Below are 21,336 nucleotides of genomic sequence, written 5' to 3' on the forward strand. Positions count from 1 at the left end.
GGCTATGTTAATAATACAGCGTAATTGAGGTTTAGAAGGGGATTGGGACTCTGTCTCTAAACTCTCTTAGCCTATTATCAGACTATTATGTAAAACATAGCTAGGCTCCAGCAAATGTTACACACGCATACATGCAAATCACTTTGTTTCACATCCATCTTTCACGTCATCTGAATAATAAATGCAAATCTTTCTAAAGTTTTCAGGTGGGGATGTAATGCAAGGAACGAAGTTACAACTCTCGCCGGGGATTTTTGTTTTGTTTGTTTTTTGTTTTTTTTGTTTCGTTTTTGGAAAGAGTTGCCGTTAAAACTGATGTGCCAGCAGAACCGCACACACGAAACCGGTTCGCCAAGAAACGCCCATGTGAAGTGAGCTTTCAGTTTCGATATCAATAACCTCGCTCAAGGCTGTGTTCGTGCGCGACTCCTGGACTTGGGCTTGGATTATGGTCGTCTGTAGTTGTGTACAGATATAAGCGATGTCTGTGTCTGTGCTGTGCGTGTTCGTGACGGCTGTGATCGCGCTACAGCAAGCCGAGTGTCTCAAGAGGACGTATTATATAGCCATAAAAGAGGACTTCTGGGATTACGCGCCGAGCGGCAGAAACCTCATCACTAACCGAAGCATTGAGCAAGATGAGTGAGTAAAAATGACGCATATCTATGTACCAGTAACAGTTAAAGTAATGAGCGACATGCTACATTACTGTGTTTATTGTAATGGTCTGCTGGGTGACTAATCAATAACACGTAGTAGCCTTTTTATGTGAATAAAGGTTTTTTAAGTAAGTACTTGGTGCTGGAGGCTAACACTTTTATTGTTTATTCTTATAGCATGTATTGTTATTAGTAGTAACATGTATCCTGATCTGTAGGCCTACACTGTAATACAAACAGTAATCTGATTGTATGATGGACATTACCGATTATTGAATTATTGCTACCAGGGGCGTCGGACTGGGGGTAAAACCAGTGCTGATTACCAGGGCCCTTGAAAAGTCTAGAATGTATTTTATTTACCTGGATATTTTCATGGGCGGGGCCATGGGGGCCCATCAGGACTGCCTATGCATAGGGCCCTGGATCTTGTGCAATGCCCCTGATTGTTATCATTATTTATTTATTTCTCTCTTCCCTGAACAGACATGCGTCGTTGTTTCTGTCAAAAGGCAAGACCCGGATAGGGAGTGTTTACAAGAAAGCTTTGTACAGACAGTACACAGATGGCTCTTATTCCAAGGAAATAGCTAAACCTACCTGGCTTGGCTTCCTTGGACCCATTATAAGAGCTGAGGTCGGAGATGTCATAGAAGTGCACTTGAAGAACTTTGCAAACAGGACTTATTCTCTCCACCCTCATGGAGTCTTCTATGACAAGAATTCAGAAGGTAGGATTCACACTATCTCTCTATCAGTTCCATTACTAGTTCTACTTTTCCCTTCATCCCATTTTTTCTGTTGATTTTGCTGTCTTTTTGTGTTTATCTTTGGGTCACAACAGCAGTTTAGAGTCTCTTCACGCATAGCCCATAAATCAACCACAGAACAATAAATAAAAATTGTGTAGCAGTGTCATATTGTACCACTGAAGCAGTGTTTGGGTAAATATGATAATTATGTGACGAATTATGTCACATTAGTGAAGAACTCCTGCTGTAAACAAGAAGAATTGCTTGTGGAAATCACTGATGGAAAGAAAAACAACAAGACCAGAAAAGAGAGAATCACAAAACATACAAATGACTCACAACCACAGCTTTGAGATGAAATCAACTGAATTAAAAGAAGTCATTAAATCTCTCAAGGTCTCAGCAGAAGATGATTAAACCACTCCACAAACAGCACTACCAGCTTCGCTCATGACTAAACATGGGTGTTTCCTAAAAGCAGCTATGGTAGTACGTTTCTCGTTACCTATATTGTTCAATGGAACATGTGATCATAGCTAGCTAACGATCCTTCTGGGAAACGCAACCCAGATTGACTTTATTTTTATCAGACATCTACAGAAGCTCTTATTGGCTATTACAGAGGTTAATGTTTTGTTGAAAATATTTCATTTGAAATCCCCATCAAGGGGATCAGTGTTTGCTTTTGTTGGGCTCTTGACTCTTTGACATCTTTTTTGTGGCTGTTATAACTTAATGTTTGTTTGTAAGATACATTTAGTATGACAAAGAAAGCCAAGAGAAACAAAACTAAAGGGGTCATGTGACATTGCTAAAAATAACATTATTTTGTCTATTTGGTGTAATGAAATGTGTTTATGTGGTTAAAGGTTAAAAAACACTATTTTTCACATACTGCACATTATTGTTTCTCCTCTATGCCCCACCTTTCTGAAATGTGTTGATTTTTACGAAGCTCATCATTTTGAAAAGCAAGGTGTACTCTGATTGGCTAGTTATCCAGTGTGTTGTGATTGGCTGAATACCTCAAGAGTGTGACGGAAATGTCACGCCTCTTAACATACTGTGATGCTGTGCCCTGGTGCGACGAGACAAAACCAATAAAACCCTTTACAAACAATGCATTTGTTGCATCCCATGGGGACATAATTACAGATTATAATGACTTATACTGTGTTCTTAAGCATTGCGTATCGCGCCACGTAAACATAAAACCATGTCTGCATTTGTGATTGGAGAAATGACAAACAACAAGTACTACTCTACACTGCTCAAAACTTGTGTTTGAATCATCAGTGACAAATTATTTAAATATGAAAACGTACTTACAGACTGTGAGTCAGAAGCGCCAGACTGTTCTTGCAAAGTTGAAACTGCCCAACATTATAGAAACAGCCTTTATCCCACAGATGCACTGTAATATTTCTCTCTCAGGAAACAATCCTCACATTTTAGGGGGTGTGGTTGACTCTTGGCTTTTACTAAGAATATCTCTTTGGATTTGAAACTTTAGTCTTTGTAACTTTACAGATCTTCTTTATGCACCAAAAGCTTGTAACACTCCAAAGAGAAAGGAAACATTTTAATTGATGATATACGTGATATAATCATAATCATCTACTTCATTGATCACAATCAAATCCTGGTTTCTCCCAAGGTTTTTTTCTCCATTCTGTCACCGATGGAGTTTCGGTTCCTTGCCGCTGTCGCCTCTGGCTTGCTTAGTTGGGGACACTTCATCTACAGCGATATCGTTGACTTGATTGCAAATAAATGCACAGACACTATTTAACTGAACAGAGATGACATAACTGAATCCAATGATGAACTGCCTTTAACTATCATTTTTGCATTATTGACACTGTTTTCCTAATGAATGTTGTTCAGTTGCTTTGACGCAATGTATTTTGTTTAAAGCGCTATATAAATAAAGGTGACATTGACATTGACATTGACAAATAAGAGTCTAATCGCTGATTAAATGCGTGATGCGTTACTTTTGCATTGTTTATTATAGTATATTTGTGATTCTACTGCAGTGTTGCTATGTTATTATATAGACACACACAGACATCAGTGCAATCAGTGTGTAAATCCTAACAGTGCTGACAATCAACAAAACGCTTCATGACGCAATGCATGCTAGGCATAGTACAAGTAGCCAATCAGCTGTGAGCAAAGTGACAAATATCTGATGCAATATTCCCCTCTTGCTTCAAATTAAAGCATTTTATAGAAAATGTTAGAACATTACTACGGTTGGTCTGCACTCTTTAGACTTGTATTGGAATCAAAGCAGGAGATAAAACAGACAAACATTCGAGACTGACCAATGCAGATAGCCAAAACATTTGCCTATTTTATATCCTGCTTTGACTCCAATAAAACGCTAAAGAGAGCAGACCAACCGTTGTAATGTTTGAAGAAATACAGGTCTTGGCACCTAATTCAGCTGGGAGAGCGCAGTGGTTTGCCTTGACAAAATCTGCTAATTATTATTTATTCAATTCTTATATTTTTTTTTTATTATATTCATACTGTTTAAATATTTAGAATAATTATCAACTAATGTCAACTGTAAACTCAGAGTTTGTTTAGCTATCTTCATACAAGGCCAGAGTTGTAGTTGTTTCTCTTTTTCTGTTCTCATTGTTTCTCTTTCCTCCAGCGATTCTGTTTGTTATCAGCAAGTGTTCATCATTAATGCTCAACTGTCACGTAATCATCTCCTTAACTCCAACAAGATGAACTATTACATAAATCTTGCCCGTTTCAATTGCGTATGACTGATGCATATGAATATTAATTTGTGCTAAAACCGTGTAATCCAAATAGATGGAAAATTTGATACCAAATATTTTAATGTAATTATTATTATTTTTTGTTTTTATTATTTTTTTTGTGTAACCTTGGTACAACACCTTTGTTTTTAACCATGTAACAAATTAACAAGCAACTTTCCCTGTCATTTGTTCATAATTGTTTTGAGGTTAAGTTTAACTTTACAGTGTTTACTTCCATCGCGGGCCAATTTTCTGAATAGGAATTACTGTGTAAACATGTTAGTCATGCTTGTGATACCAGTACCACAAATATTTCCAAATGAGAGTAGCTTCAATAAAAATCTGGTTGGACTTGGAGGCAAGTTTGTTTATTGAGTTGTATACTAAAAGAGCAAGGAAAATCCAGTGTTGATACAGTGTGCCCCTTTTAAAGTCCTAGATTTGTTACAGTTTGTCAAATATGAACCCTTGAACAGATGAGAATGTACACGTGTGAATTAGTTACTCTTGTGTTTTAGGAGCGTTGTATCCGGATGGCACGACTGGTCGTGATAAGAGTGATGATGAAGTGGCTCCAGGTGAGAGCTACACATACACCTGGCAGGTCAAACCAGAGTACGCTCCTACTGAAGCAGATGCCCGCTGTCTCACCTGGATTTACCATTCACATGTTGATTCACCAAAAGACATTGCATCAGGGCTGATAGGACCACTGCTCATCTGCAAACGTAAGGTCCACACACAAGCTGTAATAATCTGCACATGTGTGGAATAAATTTAGTTTACACGGACACAGAAGATTGTACAGTCAACTACTTAGCATCAACCACTCCTCCCTTCTAACTCTTAAGTATTTTCCTAATATCTTTTTCCTCTCTTTAGGCTCTAGCCAAAAGCGCTCTGATGTGGATGAAGATTTCATTTTGATGTTCAGTGTGGTGGATGAGAACTTGAGCTGGTACATGACGGAGAATATAGGGTTATGCTCTGATCCAGTTTCAGCAAAACAACTTGATGAAGATGTAGACGAGGACTTCAGAGAGTCCAACCTCATGCACTGTAAGTCTCAGGATGTCTCAGTCTTTAACCTTATCCATACATAAACACTGGGCTGTTGCTTCTTGTGTTCTAATGAGGAACCATTTATATTAATGTGTTTTATACAAATACACTTCTACAAAGCAGCTTGCATTGCACTGTAGTACTTAAACAGTTGCTACTGTAAATCTACTGAAAAATCTTTAGTCTTGAAATGATAAAATTTCACTGTGTTTGGTGCTGACTACTGAACTTTTGGTACCATGTCACACACTACTGGGCATCAAAACTGCAGCTTTTTTTTTTCAAACTACAGCTACATTAATGTCTGTAACCAACAGTGAAAGGTTTTATAAAAATAAGCCCATACATTCCCATGGTGGCATATTTAGCTGATGTTTTGCATACTTCGATGGAAAGTACCTTTTTTATCTGTTCCACTTTGAAACAAAGCCATTCAGAAAAGTTTAGTTTTGCTTTTGATCAGGGGCGTAGCACCAAATTCTGGGCCCTGTATACTCTCAATGTCAGTGGGCCCCCTACACATGCCATTGTATGATGCGGGTTAGCAAAATGAAAATTCAATTTTGAATGAAGTTTTTTTTTTTTAATTATTTGAATATAAACAAGTATAAATAGTGTTTAAATCTTTAATCAAATCAGATTATAGTAATGACTGGTTCTTTCATTCACCACCTGAATTGATGCATTTGGCCTTCTTGTGCTCAAATACCTTTAAACCTTAAGCTACATCGGGTTCGTTTGTGTACTAACATTTTGATCCATGATACTGATCCAAGTTTTAAATTAAAAACATTTATTTTTGAACAGGAGAACACGAGACAACTGTACCCTCAGAAACCAATCAAATAAGCTAAGCCTGCCATAATGAAAAAAAAATGTCAACTATAAAGGAATAACCTTTCAGTTTTGTAAATTCCCATTAATTCCCTTATATTCCTGTAAACTCCCATGGAAATTTTCCAACTTTGAAAATTCCCAGAATTTTGCAACCCTATTCATTGGCTTTGATAACATCATGAATTTATTGAGCATTGACTATAGCTTTTAAGCACAGCACTGTTTGTTTCTGAAACTGGTTAATGTTGGCAACCTGACGTTAGGCCTGGCCCATAATTTACTTACAGCAACAAGCAGCCTGGTTGACAAACTAAGCTAAAGATTTAACATTAGCATACATACATTAGCAGCAGCTGTCTGGAGTTGACTAGGTTAACTTTAATTGGATGTAGGTGCATAACAAGCAAACTCATTTCACCTTTTGGAAAGAAAGCAGTCATCATCTGCCTCCCCTCATTCTGCCTCTTTTCTTTTTCCTTCCTGTCTTTCTTTTTTTTGAAAGCCCGATTTGGGCTTTTTTTTGTGCAGCATGATTAGGCTCCCAGGCTCTAGACCGCTCAAGACTCACTGCGTTACTTGTTTGCCGCCGGCTGCCGTCTATGGGCGGACTAAACCATTGGGGGGGGCAATTAATTCGAATTAGGCTACAAAAAAATGTACAAAAAAAAAAATTGATGGGATTTCAAAGGGCCCTCTCCCTAGACGGTGCCCTGGGTAGTCAGGTCCACTTTTCCCCCCACTACCATGCCCATGCTTTTGATATCCAAAGTTCTCTGCACTCTAAAATACAAACACAGCCATTTGTGGTGTTAATTTCTATAGCCTGACATTTTTTTTTATCTAAATGAATAATAGGCAGAATTATTGTTTTCCTTACGTGTGACCCTGGACCACAAAATCAGTCATAAGGGTAAATTTTTCGAAATTGAGATTAATACATAATTTGAAAGCTGAATAATTAATCTTTCCATTGATGTATGGTTTGTTAGGAGGACAATATTTGAAAATCTGGAATATGGGAGTGCTAAAAAAATCTAAATATTAGGAAAGTCTACATATAACTAATCAAAAACAAATTTTTGATATATTTGTGGTAGGGAATTTACCAAATATCTTTATGAACATGATCTTTACTTAATATCCTAATGATGTTTGGCATAAAGGAAAAAAATGTTTTACCCATGGTGTGTATTGCTACAAATATACCCCATAGACTTAAGACTTCTTTTGTGCTCCAGGGTCACACGTTTAATTATGAAGTTCATGTCATCTCATCATTATTCTCTCAGTGTCATTCATTCAGTTGGTCCTTGTCTTCTTCCCATTAGCAATCAATGGCTATGTTTATGGTAATTTGCCTGAGCTGAAAGTGTGTGTCGGACGTCCCGTGTCTTGGCATCTCTTCAGCATTGGCAATGAGGTGGACATTCATTCAGCTTATTTCCATGGCCACACCGTCCTGGATCGCATGCACCGCACAGATGTGCTTAGTCTGTTTCCGGGCACTTTTGTCACAGCAACAATGATCCCCAGAACAGAAGGAAAATGGTTGTTAAGCTGCCAAGTCAACGAACATGTACAAGGTAGTAACTGTCTTTCTGTCATCTCTGTGTGAAGCCTAATATTTGTTCCTCATTTTTTTGGCTCTAATCAGTGTATGATTACTTTCAGTTTAGATTTTTGGCTTGTTATAGTGTTCTTGTTTTAAGCTCCTTTGAATTCCTGCACACTGGAAAAGAACATTCATCATTATGTCATACCAACAATTTGAATCCATTAATGTTCTGTAACTTGTCAGAATAATTTACGTTATTCTAAATGTAAATTATTTTCAGAGTTTCAACTCTGTTTTTTTTTATCAGAAATTCAATTCAAAAGGACTACTTGTAACTTTTTCTTTGAGTTCATTTAACTTGTTTATGAAACTTGAGTTTACTTAAACTTGAGTTTACTTTAACTTGAGTTTACTTTTCTTGAGTTTCTTAAACTTGAGTTTACTTTTCTTGACTTTACTGTACTTTAACTTGAGTTTACTTTAACTTGAGTTTATTTAAACTTGAGTTTATTTTTCTTGAGTTTACTTAAACTTGAGTTTACTTTTCATGAGTTGGTGAATGATTTCAGTGTATCTGATTGGCTCTCTGTTCTCGTGAGCAGCAGGTATGCAGAGTTTCTATGAAGTCTCGGCCTGTGGCTCCTCAGTCTCTCCAACAGAGGCCCCTGGCCAAGAGAGACATTTCTACATCGCTGCTGAGGAGATGGTTTGGGACTACGCCCCTTCAGGGATGAACTATATGACAAATAAATCACTTACTGAACCAGACAGGTAAAACTCAGATTTGGAGATGCTTAAATGCACGATCGATTAACTCAAAACCTGCTAGATCTGAAATCTGAAATTGCTGAGGGATTCTGAAGGCTCTGAGGAGCGGTGGTCAGGTTTAAGCTTTGCTTTTAAATGTTTTTCAATAAATCTGGAGGGGATTAACTTTGGGCAATATTTCACAGAAAATGCCTGAAAATTCATAAAGTCATAGAAAACCATTGAAAATATCTAAAACTGAAAGATAAATGAGAAATGTCGCAGTAATTGCTTGTCTGGTATTTTCTATTTATAATTGATTTTTACCTTTTTTATTTTTATTTGTTATATGCATGTTGATTTCGTAATTGTATTAGATTACTTTTATTTACGTAAATGTCTTTCTTTTCCTGCAGTGACTCTGAATCGTATTTCAGTCGTGATGGTGGTAAGCTGGGTGGAAAATACAAGAAGGCCAGATACATTTCATACACTGATGACACATTTACTACCAAAACACATATTGTGGGCTCAGATGTGCATCTTGGAATTCTGGGTAAATCCTCCCTTGTGTCTTGCATGTATAAGAACACTGATATTCATCTTTGATAATATGTAAGAGTTGGCATGAAACGAAATTTCAGCAAAGAGGATTCATTTGGAAGGTTTGAGGTACAAAAAAAAATAATATGGAAAAAAAAATAATGCATATATGAATAGTTAACAATAAGGCCAGTAACATAAATAAAGAAAAATATGGTTAATTTTGATTTCATGTCGACTTTAATGTTTCTGAATAAGAACTATAGTAATATGGCCTATAGGTGCCTTTCAGTCTTAATCATGTAGTTTAAACCAACTGTTCCCAACCCTGGTCCTGGAGGCACCCCAAAACAGCACATTATGCATGCCTCCTTTCTCTGACACACCAATTTCAGGTCTTGAAGTGTCTACTACTGAGCTGATGCCCTGAATCAGGTGTGTTTGATTAAGAAGACATGCAAAACGTGCCTCCAGTTTTAACCACTGGTTTTAAATGATCAGTTTTCTCTACACCCCTCCCACTATAGGTCCTGTAATCAGAGCAGAGGCTGGTGACGTCATCATCGTGACGTTCTTCAACAAAGCTACACGTGAATACAGCATTCAGCCACATGGTCTGCATTATGAGAAGACCTATGAAGGAGCAAAGTATACGGATGGTAAGTCATATACAGCTACAGCTAAACACACACATAGATCTTCAATCAAGGGTTTCTAAATGGGCAAAGCAAAGAGGGCGAATTCACTCAAGAAAGCTTAAAACCACTGCTTTAGACCTTTTGGTGACGATACTATTTCACAGCTTTACACACACATTGCATCACATTTGGGCTACAGTATTAAAATACAAAACATAAGTCCAAGTTTTAAGTCATGAGGCTAAGATTTTAGATTCTTTTTTGTGTTCTGTTGCCTCCTCAACAGGTACTCAGAAAACTGGAGCCTCTGTGGCTCCTGGTGAAAAGTTCACCTATCGTTGGAGAGCAATTGAAGGTCCCTCCAGCAGTGATCCTCCTTGTCTTTCATACCTCTACTATTCTGCTGTTGATCCTGTTCGGGACACTAACTCTGGTTTATTTGGGCCCATACAAGTGTGCAAGAAAGGTGTTCTTGATGGAAGTAGCCATCAGGTAATGAACTGGCACATACAATATGGTACAAAATAGGGTTTACAAATTAAGGATCATTCTGTGAAAAGAGGTTGCTTGACTGTCAACCAAAAACATCAAAGTTTGTTTTATATGCACTGTTTTATTAGATATCATGTTTGCAAATCTTTCCTAAATCAATCAGTCACTCAGTTGGGCATAGCATTTGAGACTAAATGTCAGTTTGTAGTTATTAATAAATGTAAATTTCCATAAATGAAAGAACAAAGAAATATTTTTCTTACAGTTTCTTACAGGGTTGATTGTTTGAAGAATTCAGTGAACACTGAATGTAATGCAAGTAAATCTAATGGCCTATGTGTTTGTGTGTCATGTGTTTTTCCATGTTATTGGTGCGTTTCTTTAGTATGCCAACAAAATTCAGCATGAGTTTTTTCTCCTGTTCTCTGTGATGGATGAGAATGAAAGCTGGTATCTGCAAGAAAACATTAAACAGTTTGGCAGTCGTGATTCAAATCCAAATAATTTGGAGTTTCAGGAAAGCAATAAGATGCACGGTATGCATATGTGTTTAATCACACGATCATGTGCATTTACATCCACACTTTGTGAATAAGCAAGTTTATGATTTGACGGGATTCTAATAAAGAATGAGTGTGTGTTCCCTCTCAGCGGTGAATGGCTTCATGTATGGAAACCTGCCTGCTCTGGACTTGTGTGACGGAGAACATGTTATGTGGCACATACTTGGCTTGGGCTCTGAGGTGGATATCCATGGGGTGTATTTCGAGGGTAACACGTTTCAACGAGACGGGATGAACCGTGACACTCTCAATGTCTTCCCGCATACAGCAGTGACTGTTTCTATGACACCTGACAATAATGGTAAGTCACAGCACTTTTACATCAGGGATAAAAGTGTGTAAATGCTTATCCTGTACACTCAAGCAATGGAAGATATGACTGGTTTTGACACGTTACTTGTAATGCTTTTACTAATAATGATTTTGAGATCCTAACCTGACTAACAATGTTTGTTTCCAAGAATATTCAGATTTTTTTTCCTCCAGACACCTTTATATACATTTATTTACATTTACATTTATTCATTTAGCAGATGCTTTTATCCAAGGCGACTTACAAATGAGGACAGTGGAAGCAATCAAAAACAACAAAAAGAGCTATGATATATAAGTGCTGTAACAAGTCTCAGTTACGTTAACACCCCAGCAAGCAATGACATATGGGGCCCAGATGAGGGCTTCATGGGCGGCAAATGTGGGTCCCATTATGCACCCGAGATCCACATTGGGACAAGCCGTGGAAGCCCAGACGTACTAAAAGTGGGACCTGTAAGGGTACTGCATGGGTCTTAATTGGGCAATTCATGTCAGACCCATTTGGGCCCCATCTGCCCAAATGGGACTAAAGTGGTTTTGCACCCAGGATCCAGCCGTGGATGCCCAGATGGGTTTTAAGTGGGACCTGTAAGGGTCTTATGTGGGTCTTAACTGGGTAATTCATGTCAGACCAATTTGGGTCCCACCTGCCTAAAGGGGTATAAAGTGGGCTTGCACCAGGATTCAACTGTGAATGACCCTATGAGCTTAAAGTGGGCTCTGTAAAGATCTCTCAACCAATACCGATATTTACAGATATTGAATTTTATAGCCAATATCGCCCGATAATATTGAGCATCCCTAGTTGTCTAAATATGTGTTTCTGCCCCAAGGGACAGGCGTCCGGGACTGGGCTATTATTTGAAGTGGTACGCTAGGCCTGCAACCTTTCTGAGAGTCCACTAATCAGCATAACTCAACACAGCATAAACTTTGACCTATTTTGATGTTTTTTACATTTTTGGGGTTACATTTTTCATTTTCTGCATGACTAACAGAAATGACTGATGGATTGTTTTGGCAAAGATCTACATGTATGCAATGTTTGTTCTTTGGTGACTAGCGTGACTTGAAATGTATTGAGTTACAATTACTCAATCTCAACATACTTGATTAGCCTACATGTAGAGTTACTACAAGTTACAAAAAATTGAACAGTAAGTAATTACATAACTCAATAGGCCTACATAGTTACTTTGCGTAACCATGGAACCCGTACTTAACCCATCTGGGCCCCACATGTCATTGCTGGCTGGGACAGTACACGTACAGTAGCATGGGCTTTTAAATAATATAATAAATAAAAAGAAAACATAGAATAAAAAAGAATAGAGCAAATGAAAAGAAAATAGAATACAAAAAGATTAGAAAGGTAGTTAGTTTTTTTAAAGAATAAAATTAGAATAGTGAGTGTTAAAGTTAGAGGGTCAAATAAAGAGCGAAGAGATGTGTTTTAAGCCAATTCTTGAAGATGGCAAAGGACTCAGCTGTTCGGATTGAGTTGGGGAAGTCATTCCACCAGGAGGGAACATTTAATTTAAAAGTCCGTAAAAGTGACTTTGTGTTTCTTTGGGATGGCACAATCAAGCGACGTTCACTTGCAGAACGCAAGCTTCTAGAGGACACATAAGTCTGAAGTAACAAATTTAGGTAAATGGGTGCAGAGCCAGTGGTAGTTTTGTAGGCAAACATCAATGCTATTGGAAGCCAGTGCAAATCGAGGTGTTCATTGTAAAGGTTTGATAGAACTGACTGGAAGACCTGCGAAGAGGACATTGCAATAGTCCAGCCTGGACAGAACAAGAGCTTGAACAAGGAGTTGTGCAGCATGTTCTGAAAGAAAGGGCTTGATCTTCTTGATGTTGAATAAAGCAAATCTGCAGGATCGGACAGTTTTAGCAATGTGGGTTGAGAAAGTCAGCTGGTCATCAATCATAACTCCAAGGCTTCTAGCTGTTTTTGAAGGAGTTATGGTTGATGTGCCTAACTTGATGGTGAAATTGTGATGAAACGATGGGTTTGATGGAATAACAAGCAGTTCTCTCTTGGCAAGGTTGAGTTGAAGGTGATGGTCCATCATCCAGGAAGAAATGTCTGTTAGACAAGCTGAGATGCGAATAGCTACTGTCGGATCATCAGGATGGAATGAGAGATAGAGTTGAGTGTCATCAGCATAGCAGTGGTATGAAAAGCCATGTTTCTGAATGACAGAACCTAATGATGCCATGTAGACAGAGAAGAGAAGTGGTCCAAGAACTGAGCCCTGAGGCACTCCAGTAGTTAGATGTTGTGACTTGGACACCTCACCTCTCCAAGATACTTTAAAGGACCTATCTGATAGGTAAGATTTAAACCATTGAAGTGTGGTTCCTGAGATGCCTTTTGCCAGTAGGGTTGATAGGAAGATCTAGTGGTTAACCCTGTCAAAAGCAGTGGACAGATCAGACCAGTCTTAGAGCTTCAACAACTGAGAGCAAGGCAGTCTCAGTTGAATGTCCACTTCTGAAGCCAGATTGATTGATGTCAAGGAGGTTGTTGTGTGTGAGAAATGTAGAGACTTGGTTGAACACAGCTCGTTCAAGAGTTTTTGCAATGAAAGGAAGAAGGGAAACTGGTCTGTAGTTCTCTAAAAAAGATGGGTTGAGGGTGGGTTTCTTGAGTAGTGGAGTTATACGAGCCTGTCTAAATGATGAGGGAAAAACAGAGTACGAGACCAAACGCAGCTTGTCTCAACACAGTGTATACAGTTGTTGTATATACATATACAGTTGTTGGGTATAAAATGTATAATGTATGAAAAGCTTGTTGTTGTATTGTTAAATGATTTAAAGATATTTGCTCATCAGTATGCTCTTCTCCTATCAGGCCAGTTTGAGCTCAGCTGTCTTACGGGTGAACACTACCAAGCTGGCATGCGTCAACATTATGAAGTCAAGTCCTGTTCAGCAGTGACTCCTGCAGCAGAACATTTCCCCTCCACAGTGCAGTACTTCATAGCAGCAGAGGAGGTCGAGTGGAATTATGCTCCAGACCGCACATGGGAACTGGAGAAACACAAAACTACAGAGTACAGGTATACACACAAACTTAAAAGCATATGTGCACACAGACATTTTACAGTCTGTAAGGACGAGTCAGGAAAAGTTAGGAATAGAGTTAACACTCCAGTTGAGACTTGTGTTACTCGTGTGACCTTACTTTTTTTTTAAATTGCTAGAATACATACACATTTAGACTCATTCATGCCCATATTATCTCTTGTGATTTTCCTTTCTTTCCTGCTTTACTTAGCCCTGGAGAAATCTATCTTGAACATTCAAAATATAGAATTGGTCCAAAATATAAGAAGGTGGTGTTTCGGGAATATTTAGATAAAACTTTTACTGAAAGAAAACCCAGACGTCCAGAGGAGGAGCACTTGGAAATAATGGGTATGTCACATCTTACTTTAAAAGTGTGAATTGTGAACTGCTTTTTTCCATTAAAAAAACCATAAGATTTAGTTATAAATCATATAATACTGTAGCTCTGGTAAGTCAGTTGAAACCTGCTTCTCAATAATCAAATACACACACACACACACACACACACACATATATATATATATATATATATATATATATATATATATATATATATATATATATAAATTACATGATGTGTCAATTAATTAATCTAGTTAATCGCAAGTTAAATTTGGCTGTGAAATTACCCACAAAAGATAATTAAAGCCATTATAGTGTTAAATGAGAAAGTGTCAAGTAAACATTACAAATAGTAGCTTTACATAGACATATTTGATTTGATTTAACATAAAATTTATAACATAAATATTAGGGCTACAACAGCAACAATGCAACATAAAAGATCATTTGAGAACCAGTATTTTTTGGTAATCCAGTGAAAGTCACTGGTAACTAAAACTAGCCTAGTTACTAACTGTCTTCAAAATACTTTCTGTTGTGCAAGAGAAAGCCATAAAGGTTTGAAACAGCATGAGGGTTGTTGATTTTTTTTTTATCAAATGATGAGAAATAACAAAACTAAAACTGCCAGCCAGTGACGGTAAATGTCTTTAAGTCATTCATTCATTCGATTCATTCAAACTGCTGATGCATTCAGGAAGTAAGCAGCTCACTTAATGAACAGGCTACTGTATTCTGTGTTAGTCATTGGTTCACATGATTCATTTAAAACGTGGATTCATTCAGAAACAAATTAACACTGTGTTGCTCGGAGACACAATTCTGCTATGGCTTTAAAGGTAATTTCTCTGAGAATTAGCCAAAAACAGACAATATTGGGTTTAAAATCAAACTGTATGATGACTTACATGCCTATATATATACATCTATACAGACAGAGAATATATAATTAGGTGTAATTAGAAACAATATTTATAGATGAGTGTTAGATTCACTATTGACACTATTGTTTTCCCACATAGCAACATTGTGTTGGCCCAGATCCGGCCCACATCTGGCACCCGTGGAAAGATGATCTGGGCCACATGTAGCGTGGAATGATGGCACTTGGGCGGACCGCTCCTGTTTGCCAGATTTGAGCCACAAGCAGGCCATAGCAATGCCACAAAATTAACCAGAACTGGACCTTATCTGAGCCAAAGAATCTGTGTAAATATTAAATATGAAGTAATTTCAGCCTTAGTAAGCCTGTTAACAAGCAGAATCACTGAAGGAAAGAAGAGAACAGAAAAAGAGATAAGCAGAAGCACAAGAAATACAACTGACTTCAGCCACAACCTAAGATAAAATCAACTGAAGATAAAAGAAGACATTAAATCTCTGGAGATGTCACCAGAGGAGGATTAAACAACTCCACAAACTGCATTACCAGCTTCACTTATTACAAACCAGACTGACTTTATTTCTGTTAGACATCTACAAAAGTTTTTTTATTGAGAATTAACAGAGGTTTAACTCTAATGTGTGTCACCATAACAGTGATTAGTGTTTCCATTAGTTGCGCTCTTAACTCTCATTCTATCTTTTGTCTTTTTTGGCTGCTGTGACAGTGTGTTTGTTAAACAAATTTGCGGCATCAAAGAAAGCTAAAAAGAATTGAGGTCAGGTGATGGAGGTTATCTGTTGATGAATTTATAATCATCATGAAACTCATGCTAATTTTTTTTTAATCTAACAATTGTTTCATTAATATCTTCACATAACAAATCATGTGTTTCTGCAGCATGAGATCCAGCAGTATTACAACAATCAGTTAGAAGATTTTAACAAGCATTAAAAAGTCAATCTATGCTGACACAACAATGTGAATCTCAACAATGGTGACAATCAAATGTACCTTGCTGCAATGCATGCTGGGTACTAGCATAGTACAAAACTCCCATTATCTAAATATTTTTGATTGTCACCATTATTGAGATTCATGTGCTGATTGTTTAAATCTGTGTGTGTGTCAGCACAGGTTAAGCTTTTTGAGCTCATGTTTGTTAAAAGATTTAAACTGATTGTTATAATACTGCTGGATCTCATGCGGCAGAAACACAGAGTTTGTAATATGAATGTATCATTGGAACAACATAATTGTTAGATTAAAAAAACAAAACATCAATGAACCAGTGTACTTCATGATGATTATAAAACCATCAACAGACAGCAGCCGTCACTTGAAATCATATCAATCTAGCTTTCTTTGAAGCTGCAAATGTGTTTGACAAACACACTGAATATATAATAAGAGTTAAGAGCCCAACTAATGAAAACACTAATCACTGTTATGGTGAAACACATTAGAGTTAAACCTCTGTTAATTCTCAATAAAAACTTTTGTAGATGTCTAACAGAAATAAAGTCAATCTGGTTAGTAATAAGAGAAGCTGGTAAAGCTGTTCGTGGAGTTGTTTAATCCTTCTCTGGTGACATCTCCAGAGATTTAATGTCTTCTTTTATCTTCAGTTGATTTCATCTAAGGTTGTGGCTGAAGTCAGTTGTAGTTTTTGTGTTTCTGCTATTCTCTTTTTCTGTTCTCTTCTTTCCTTCAGTGATTCTGCTTGTTAACAGGCTTATTAAAGCTGAAATTACTTCATATTTAATATACATAGATTTTGTGGCTCAGAAAAGGTCCAGTTCTGGTTAATTTCTTTACTCTTGGCTGACATGTGGCATTGCTATGGCCTGCTTGTGGCTCAAATCTGGCAAACAGGAGCGGTCCGCCCAAGTGCCATCATTCCACGCTACATGTGGCCCAGATCATCTTTCCATGGGTGCCATATGTGGGCCGGATCTGGGCCGACACAATGTTGCTATGTGGGTTAGATCATTCCCTTTGCTTTTGTGGTTCTACATTGACTCTCACTTTATGTGCAGGACCTATCATTAGAGCTGAGGTAGGTGAGAGGATTCAAGTTGTGTTTAAAAACAAAGCCAGAAGGCCATATTCTGTTCATGCCCATGGAGTGAAGACCAGTAAAACCCACCAGAACGGTGTTCAGCCAGGTCAGTTATTACTCAGATTTGTCTTTTATGTGGTCAGGAGTGATTCAGTAGTATACCAGTAAGTAAACCTCTGTGTTACATGTATTATAGGTGATACGATGACATACAGCTGGACCATTCCAAAGCGATCAGGTCCAGGTCCCAATGATCCAAACTGTATAACGTATGCCTACTACTCATCTGTCAGCCTAGTTGAGGTATAAAACGTGTAACAATACACACTGTTTTTATGCAACAGTGATCCGTATCATTAAACCAAATGTAGATTTGATAGTGTGAGTTTTTACAGATCTTCTCTGTGAATGTTCTTCAGGACTTGATGAGCGGTTTGGTGGGTCCACTGATAGTGTGCCGTAAAGGCACCCTGAACGCTGACAGACGTAGGACAGACATTGACAAAGAGTTTGCCCTACTTTTCACAATTTTCAGTGAAAATGAGTCCCACTACCTGGATGAAAACATAAAAACCTACCTCAACACAGACCCAGAAAAATTTACAGAAAAATATGATGGGGACTTTATAGAGAGCAACAAAATGCATGGTAATTATGTGTGTGTCATTGTCTGTATTACAAGTTTTCTGGAGAAACACATGGTGAAGACTTTTTGAAGAAGAACTTAAAGCTCTCTCTCTCTTTCTTTCTCTTCCACAGGTATTAATGGAAAGATGTATGCTAACCTCCATGGGTTGAATATGACAGAGAATGACAGGATAGAGTGGTATATGATAGGACTGGGGAATGAAGTGGACATGCACACTGTGCATTTCCATGCTCAGAGCTTCATTTACAAAGTACATACACAAACACACACACACATTTATGGTGGCATGAGAACAGTGAGGGGTGTTGACACCAATGCAAGCGTCAATGCATATTTCCTGGGCATATTTATGGCCCGACATACACATTCATGTCCATTAATATGTAAATCAGTTGCATTTTCACAGAGGAACCTCAAATCAGTTTATTTTTTATAATAATAATAATAAATAAATGTATTTATTCAGCATCACAGTATTTATGCATTTATGTATTTACTTATTTATTTACCTAGATAGCAAAAAAATCTATATGAATAATAAAAGCAGAAAGAGCAGTCTCAGAAGTCAGACTTAAGTGTTTTCAAGTCTTTTCATCATTAAAAGAATCATTTTTCATTAGTTGGGCAACACTGGTTGCACTGTGTGCTTTTGATTTACTTTAAGGATTGGTTCATAAGATAGTTTCTTTATTAATACAAAGTCGTTATTATTAACATTATTTTGCAGTACATAGTCTTTTTATCTCATTACATTGAAGCTTTGCTGCTAAAAGCAGAATACAAAACACTGCTTACATTTACATTTTATTTATTGTAATATCAAAGGCCCATGCCACCCCAGTAGTAGTTCACTCCTGAAACACACTAATGCATAAATACAGTTAAAGTGTCAAAATGTCTCTCAAACACTCTCATGTTCTCTCCCTCAGACGGATCGTCCTCATCGTGCTGATGTATTCGACCTGTTCCCAGGAACATTTCAGACCATAGAGATGACTGCAGAAAGTCCTGGACAGTGGCTGCTTCACTGCCATGTGTCCGACCACATCCATGCTGGGATGGAGACGCTTTTCACTGTTCATCCTAGAGGTTAGTAGTGACCGTTTTCAAATAGAGCCACAGAGCTCCAAGCCTAGAGAGAGTCTTCAATGCTAGCATAAGGATGCTTTCACACTAATAATGTGGACCTGAGTTCAAGTTGTTCGGTTGTTTTCAAATCATTCTTTAAGACTCAGACATGCATTAGTGCTTTAGTGTCAGGCTCGCTCCAAGAGAGAGTGTGAGAGAGAGAGCGAGAGTGTGTGTGTGTGAGAGAGAGAGAGAGAGTGTAGATGGTAAATCCAAATAAAAAAACATAATGAAGTGTCCAGAAAAGTATGCTTTTTGAAGTGAACCTGGGTTTTTTTATTAATCTTTTGTTCACAAATACTTCAACAAATCCACATGTGAATCCAGGAATGCACATTTGTATGTATGCAATAATGTATTTAAGAAGCAACAAATACAGAGATGATTAGCATCAGCATATTGTCTCAATAATATTTGTGATTGTTCTTCTGCATCTTTTGAAGCTTTAATTCACATTATGTAGAGAGTTGCTTTCACATTGCTTTGACATTAAATGCTTTTATAAATTCGATAAATTAAGATTAATGAACAACACATAACATGACACTCATAAACCCTTAAAAGTATGCATGTACTTTCTTTTCTGAGTTCCCTGTTGAGTTGAGAATAATTGCGAGAGTGAATGACTAAACTGTATAAAGTGACTGTTCTGTTTGTATTTTACTCATTAGGGTCATCAGGTAGAGCTGGGGGAAATCCAGACAGAGGTAAATTAACAATTATGTTCAGAATTTTGTTTATATTCTTAGCAAAGCATGTGATGTTCATACACATTGTGAAAACTCTTTTAAAAAATGATATCCCTGTTTGTTTTGTTTTGTTTTTTCTAGCCTTCAGTCATTTTCTGTCTACTCTGATGTTGTGTCTCCTTGGAGTGGTCCTGTCACACTTCGTAGCACACTGAGACAAGATCAAAGTGACCATGAGTCAATAGAACTGATATTTATTGCTGTGACACTGATTCTCAATACTTAGTGACCTCATCTAGTATATTCACTGTTCTGCTGTTGAGGGAAACATAATATAAATATTAGTCAGTCCATTTTGATTTTACATGCATGTAATGATCAATGAGTCAATAGAATCACAGCCTAAATAACTGTGTGCTTTACTCAACACTGCATGTTTATCTGACTGGAAGCACTGAAGGGAGCAATGAAAGACTACATATTATTTTTTCTTTATCTTTTGCTGAAATGTAAGCATGACACAATGCACCATAAACACAATGCATCAGCTGTAAAAATGTCAGATGCTTTTAATTCCCATGAATGCATTAACACTAGTGGTGCCACAGCTGTATGTTTAGTAGCAACAGAGTACGAGTAAGTTAATTAATGAGTGTGTGTGTTACTTTCTTACTCAGTATGTGTTTTGTATGTATGGTTACACAGATGAACTGGTTTGTAATTGTTCAGGGTTTTTTATTCATTTTTTGTTGATGTTTTTTTTGTTGTTGTTTTGTTTTTGTGTGTGTGATTGTAGATTGCTGTGTGACATTTCTATTTCTGATGTGGACTGTTTGTAATCTAAGTGGATGACTGTTTTTCTGATGAACGTTGGCTGATGTTCTGCTACTGAATTCCAAATTATAAATTGGAAAAAAAAAGAACAAAATTAATAAAGACCTAAATTAGGAACATAATAAGTAGTAAGCTATTAGTATTTTTATATTAGTATCTTGAGTGTCTCATAATTCATACTTTACATTTGCATTTTACACTGGTGTGCACAATCATTTGATATGTGTGTGTGTTTGGGTGATACATGTGTGTGATAACTTCATGATAGTGTGTTGTGTTAATGTAAGTGAAGTATTATTTAAACGCTACAGCATCTCGTAGTCCTGACCATTGCACACAGTCGTTCAAATACAGGCCAAAGATGTTTCTCCCACAGCTGGCCTTCAGTGTGTAAGAAGAATCAGTAAAGCAGAAGTGAAGAATAATCGGGAATTGAAAGCAATTGGGAACAGGAAAGGGGGAACTGTATTGATTGATGCTGGGACGTTGTGCTTGAAATAAAACATTAAAATGGTAGATAATCACCAGTCTGGTCTGTGTGTTGACTGTCCAGAGGAAGAGACAGTGAAGCATGTGATTCTACAGTGTAGGAAATACAAGACACAGAGAGGTGATGGAAAAGGATGGACGAAAAGAGCTCGGGTTAACTGTTCAGGGATACTGGGCTTTATTATAAGATATGATGGATAAATCGAATAAATAATGTTTGGTTTTTCTCCC

The 21,336-nt window shown here is 37.4% G+C and overlaps 1 protein-coding gene across 1 annotated transcript; it reads left to right on the forward strand.

Annotated features, from left to right (window-relative positions):
• Positions 1-363: 363 nt before the first annotated feature.
• On the forward strand, positions 364-20,010 carry LOC132108292 (ferroxidase HEPHL1-like). Its single transcript, XM_059514982.1, has 20 exons — positions 364-642; positions 1,146-1,390; positions 4,713-4,926; positions 5,069-5,253; positions 7,422-7,676; positions 8,251-8,419; positions 8,812-8,951; positions 9,466-9,597; positions 9,863-10,068; positions 10,454-10,604; positions 10,720-10,932; positions 13,812-14,019; positions 14,238-14,377; positions 17,294-17,422; positions 17,513-17,619; positions 17,736-17,964; positions 18,076-18,215; positions 18,895-19,054; positions 19,774-19,800; positions 19,924-20,010. The coding sequence occupies exons 1-20, from the start codon at positions 482-484 to the stop codon at positions 19,995-19,997; spliced, it is 3,285 nt and encodes a 1,094-aa protein (XP_059370965.1). The 5' UTR covers positions 364-481; the 3' UTR covers positions 19,998-20,010.
• Positions 20,011-21,336: the final 1,326 nt, after the last annotated feature.

This window comes from Carassius carassius, chromosome 28 (assembly GCF_963082965.1).
Source record: "Carassius carassius chromosome 28, fCarCar2.1, whole genome shotgun sequence".
NCBI lineage: Eukaryota > Metazoa > Chordata > Actinopteri > Cypriniformes > Cyprinidae > Carassius > Carassius carassius.

Excerpts from the sequence above, each read along its gene's own strand:
- LOC132108292 (XM_059514982.1), top strand. The coding sequence starts at position 482 with ATGTCTGTGTCTGTGCTGTGCGTGTTCGTGACGGCTGTGATCGCGCTA. Across the intron at positions 8,420-8,811 it reads TCACTTACTGAACCAGACAG|TGACTCTGAATCGTATTTCA; the intron begins GTAAAACTCAGA and ends CTTTTCCTGCAG. Across the intron at positions 14,378-17,293 it reads GGAGCACTTGGAAATAATGG|GACCTATCATTAGAGCTGAG; the intron begins GTATGTCACATC and ends CTTTATGTGCAG.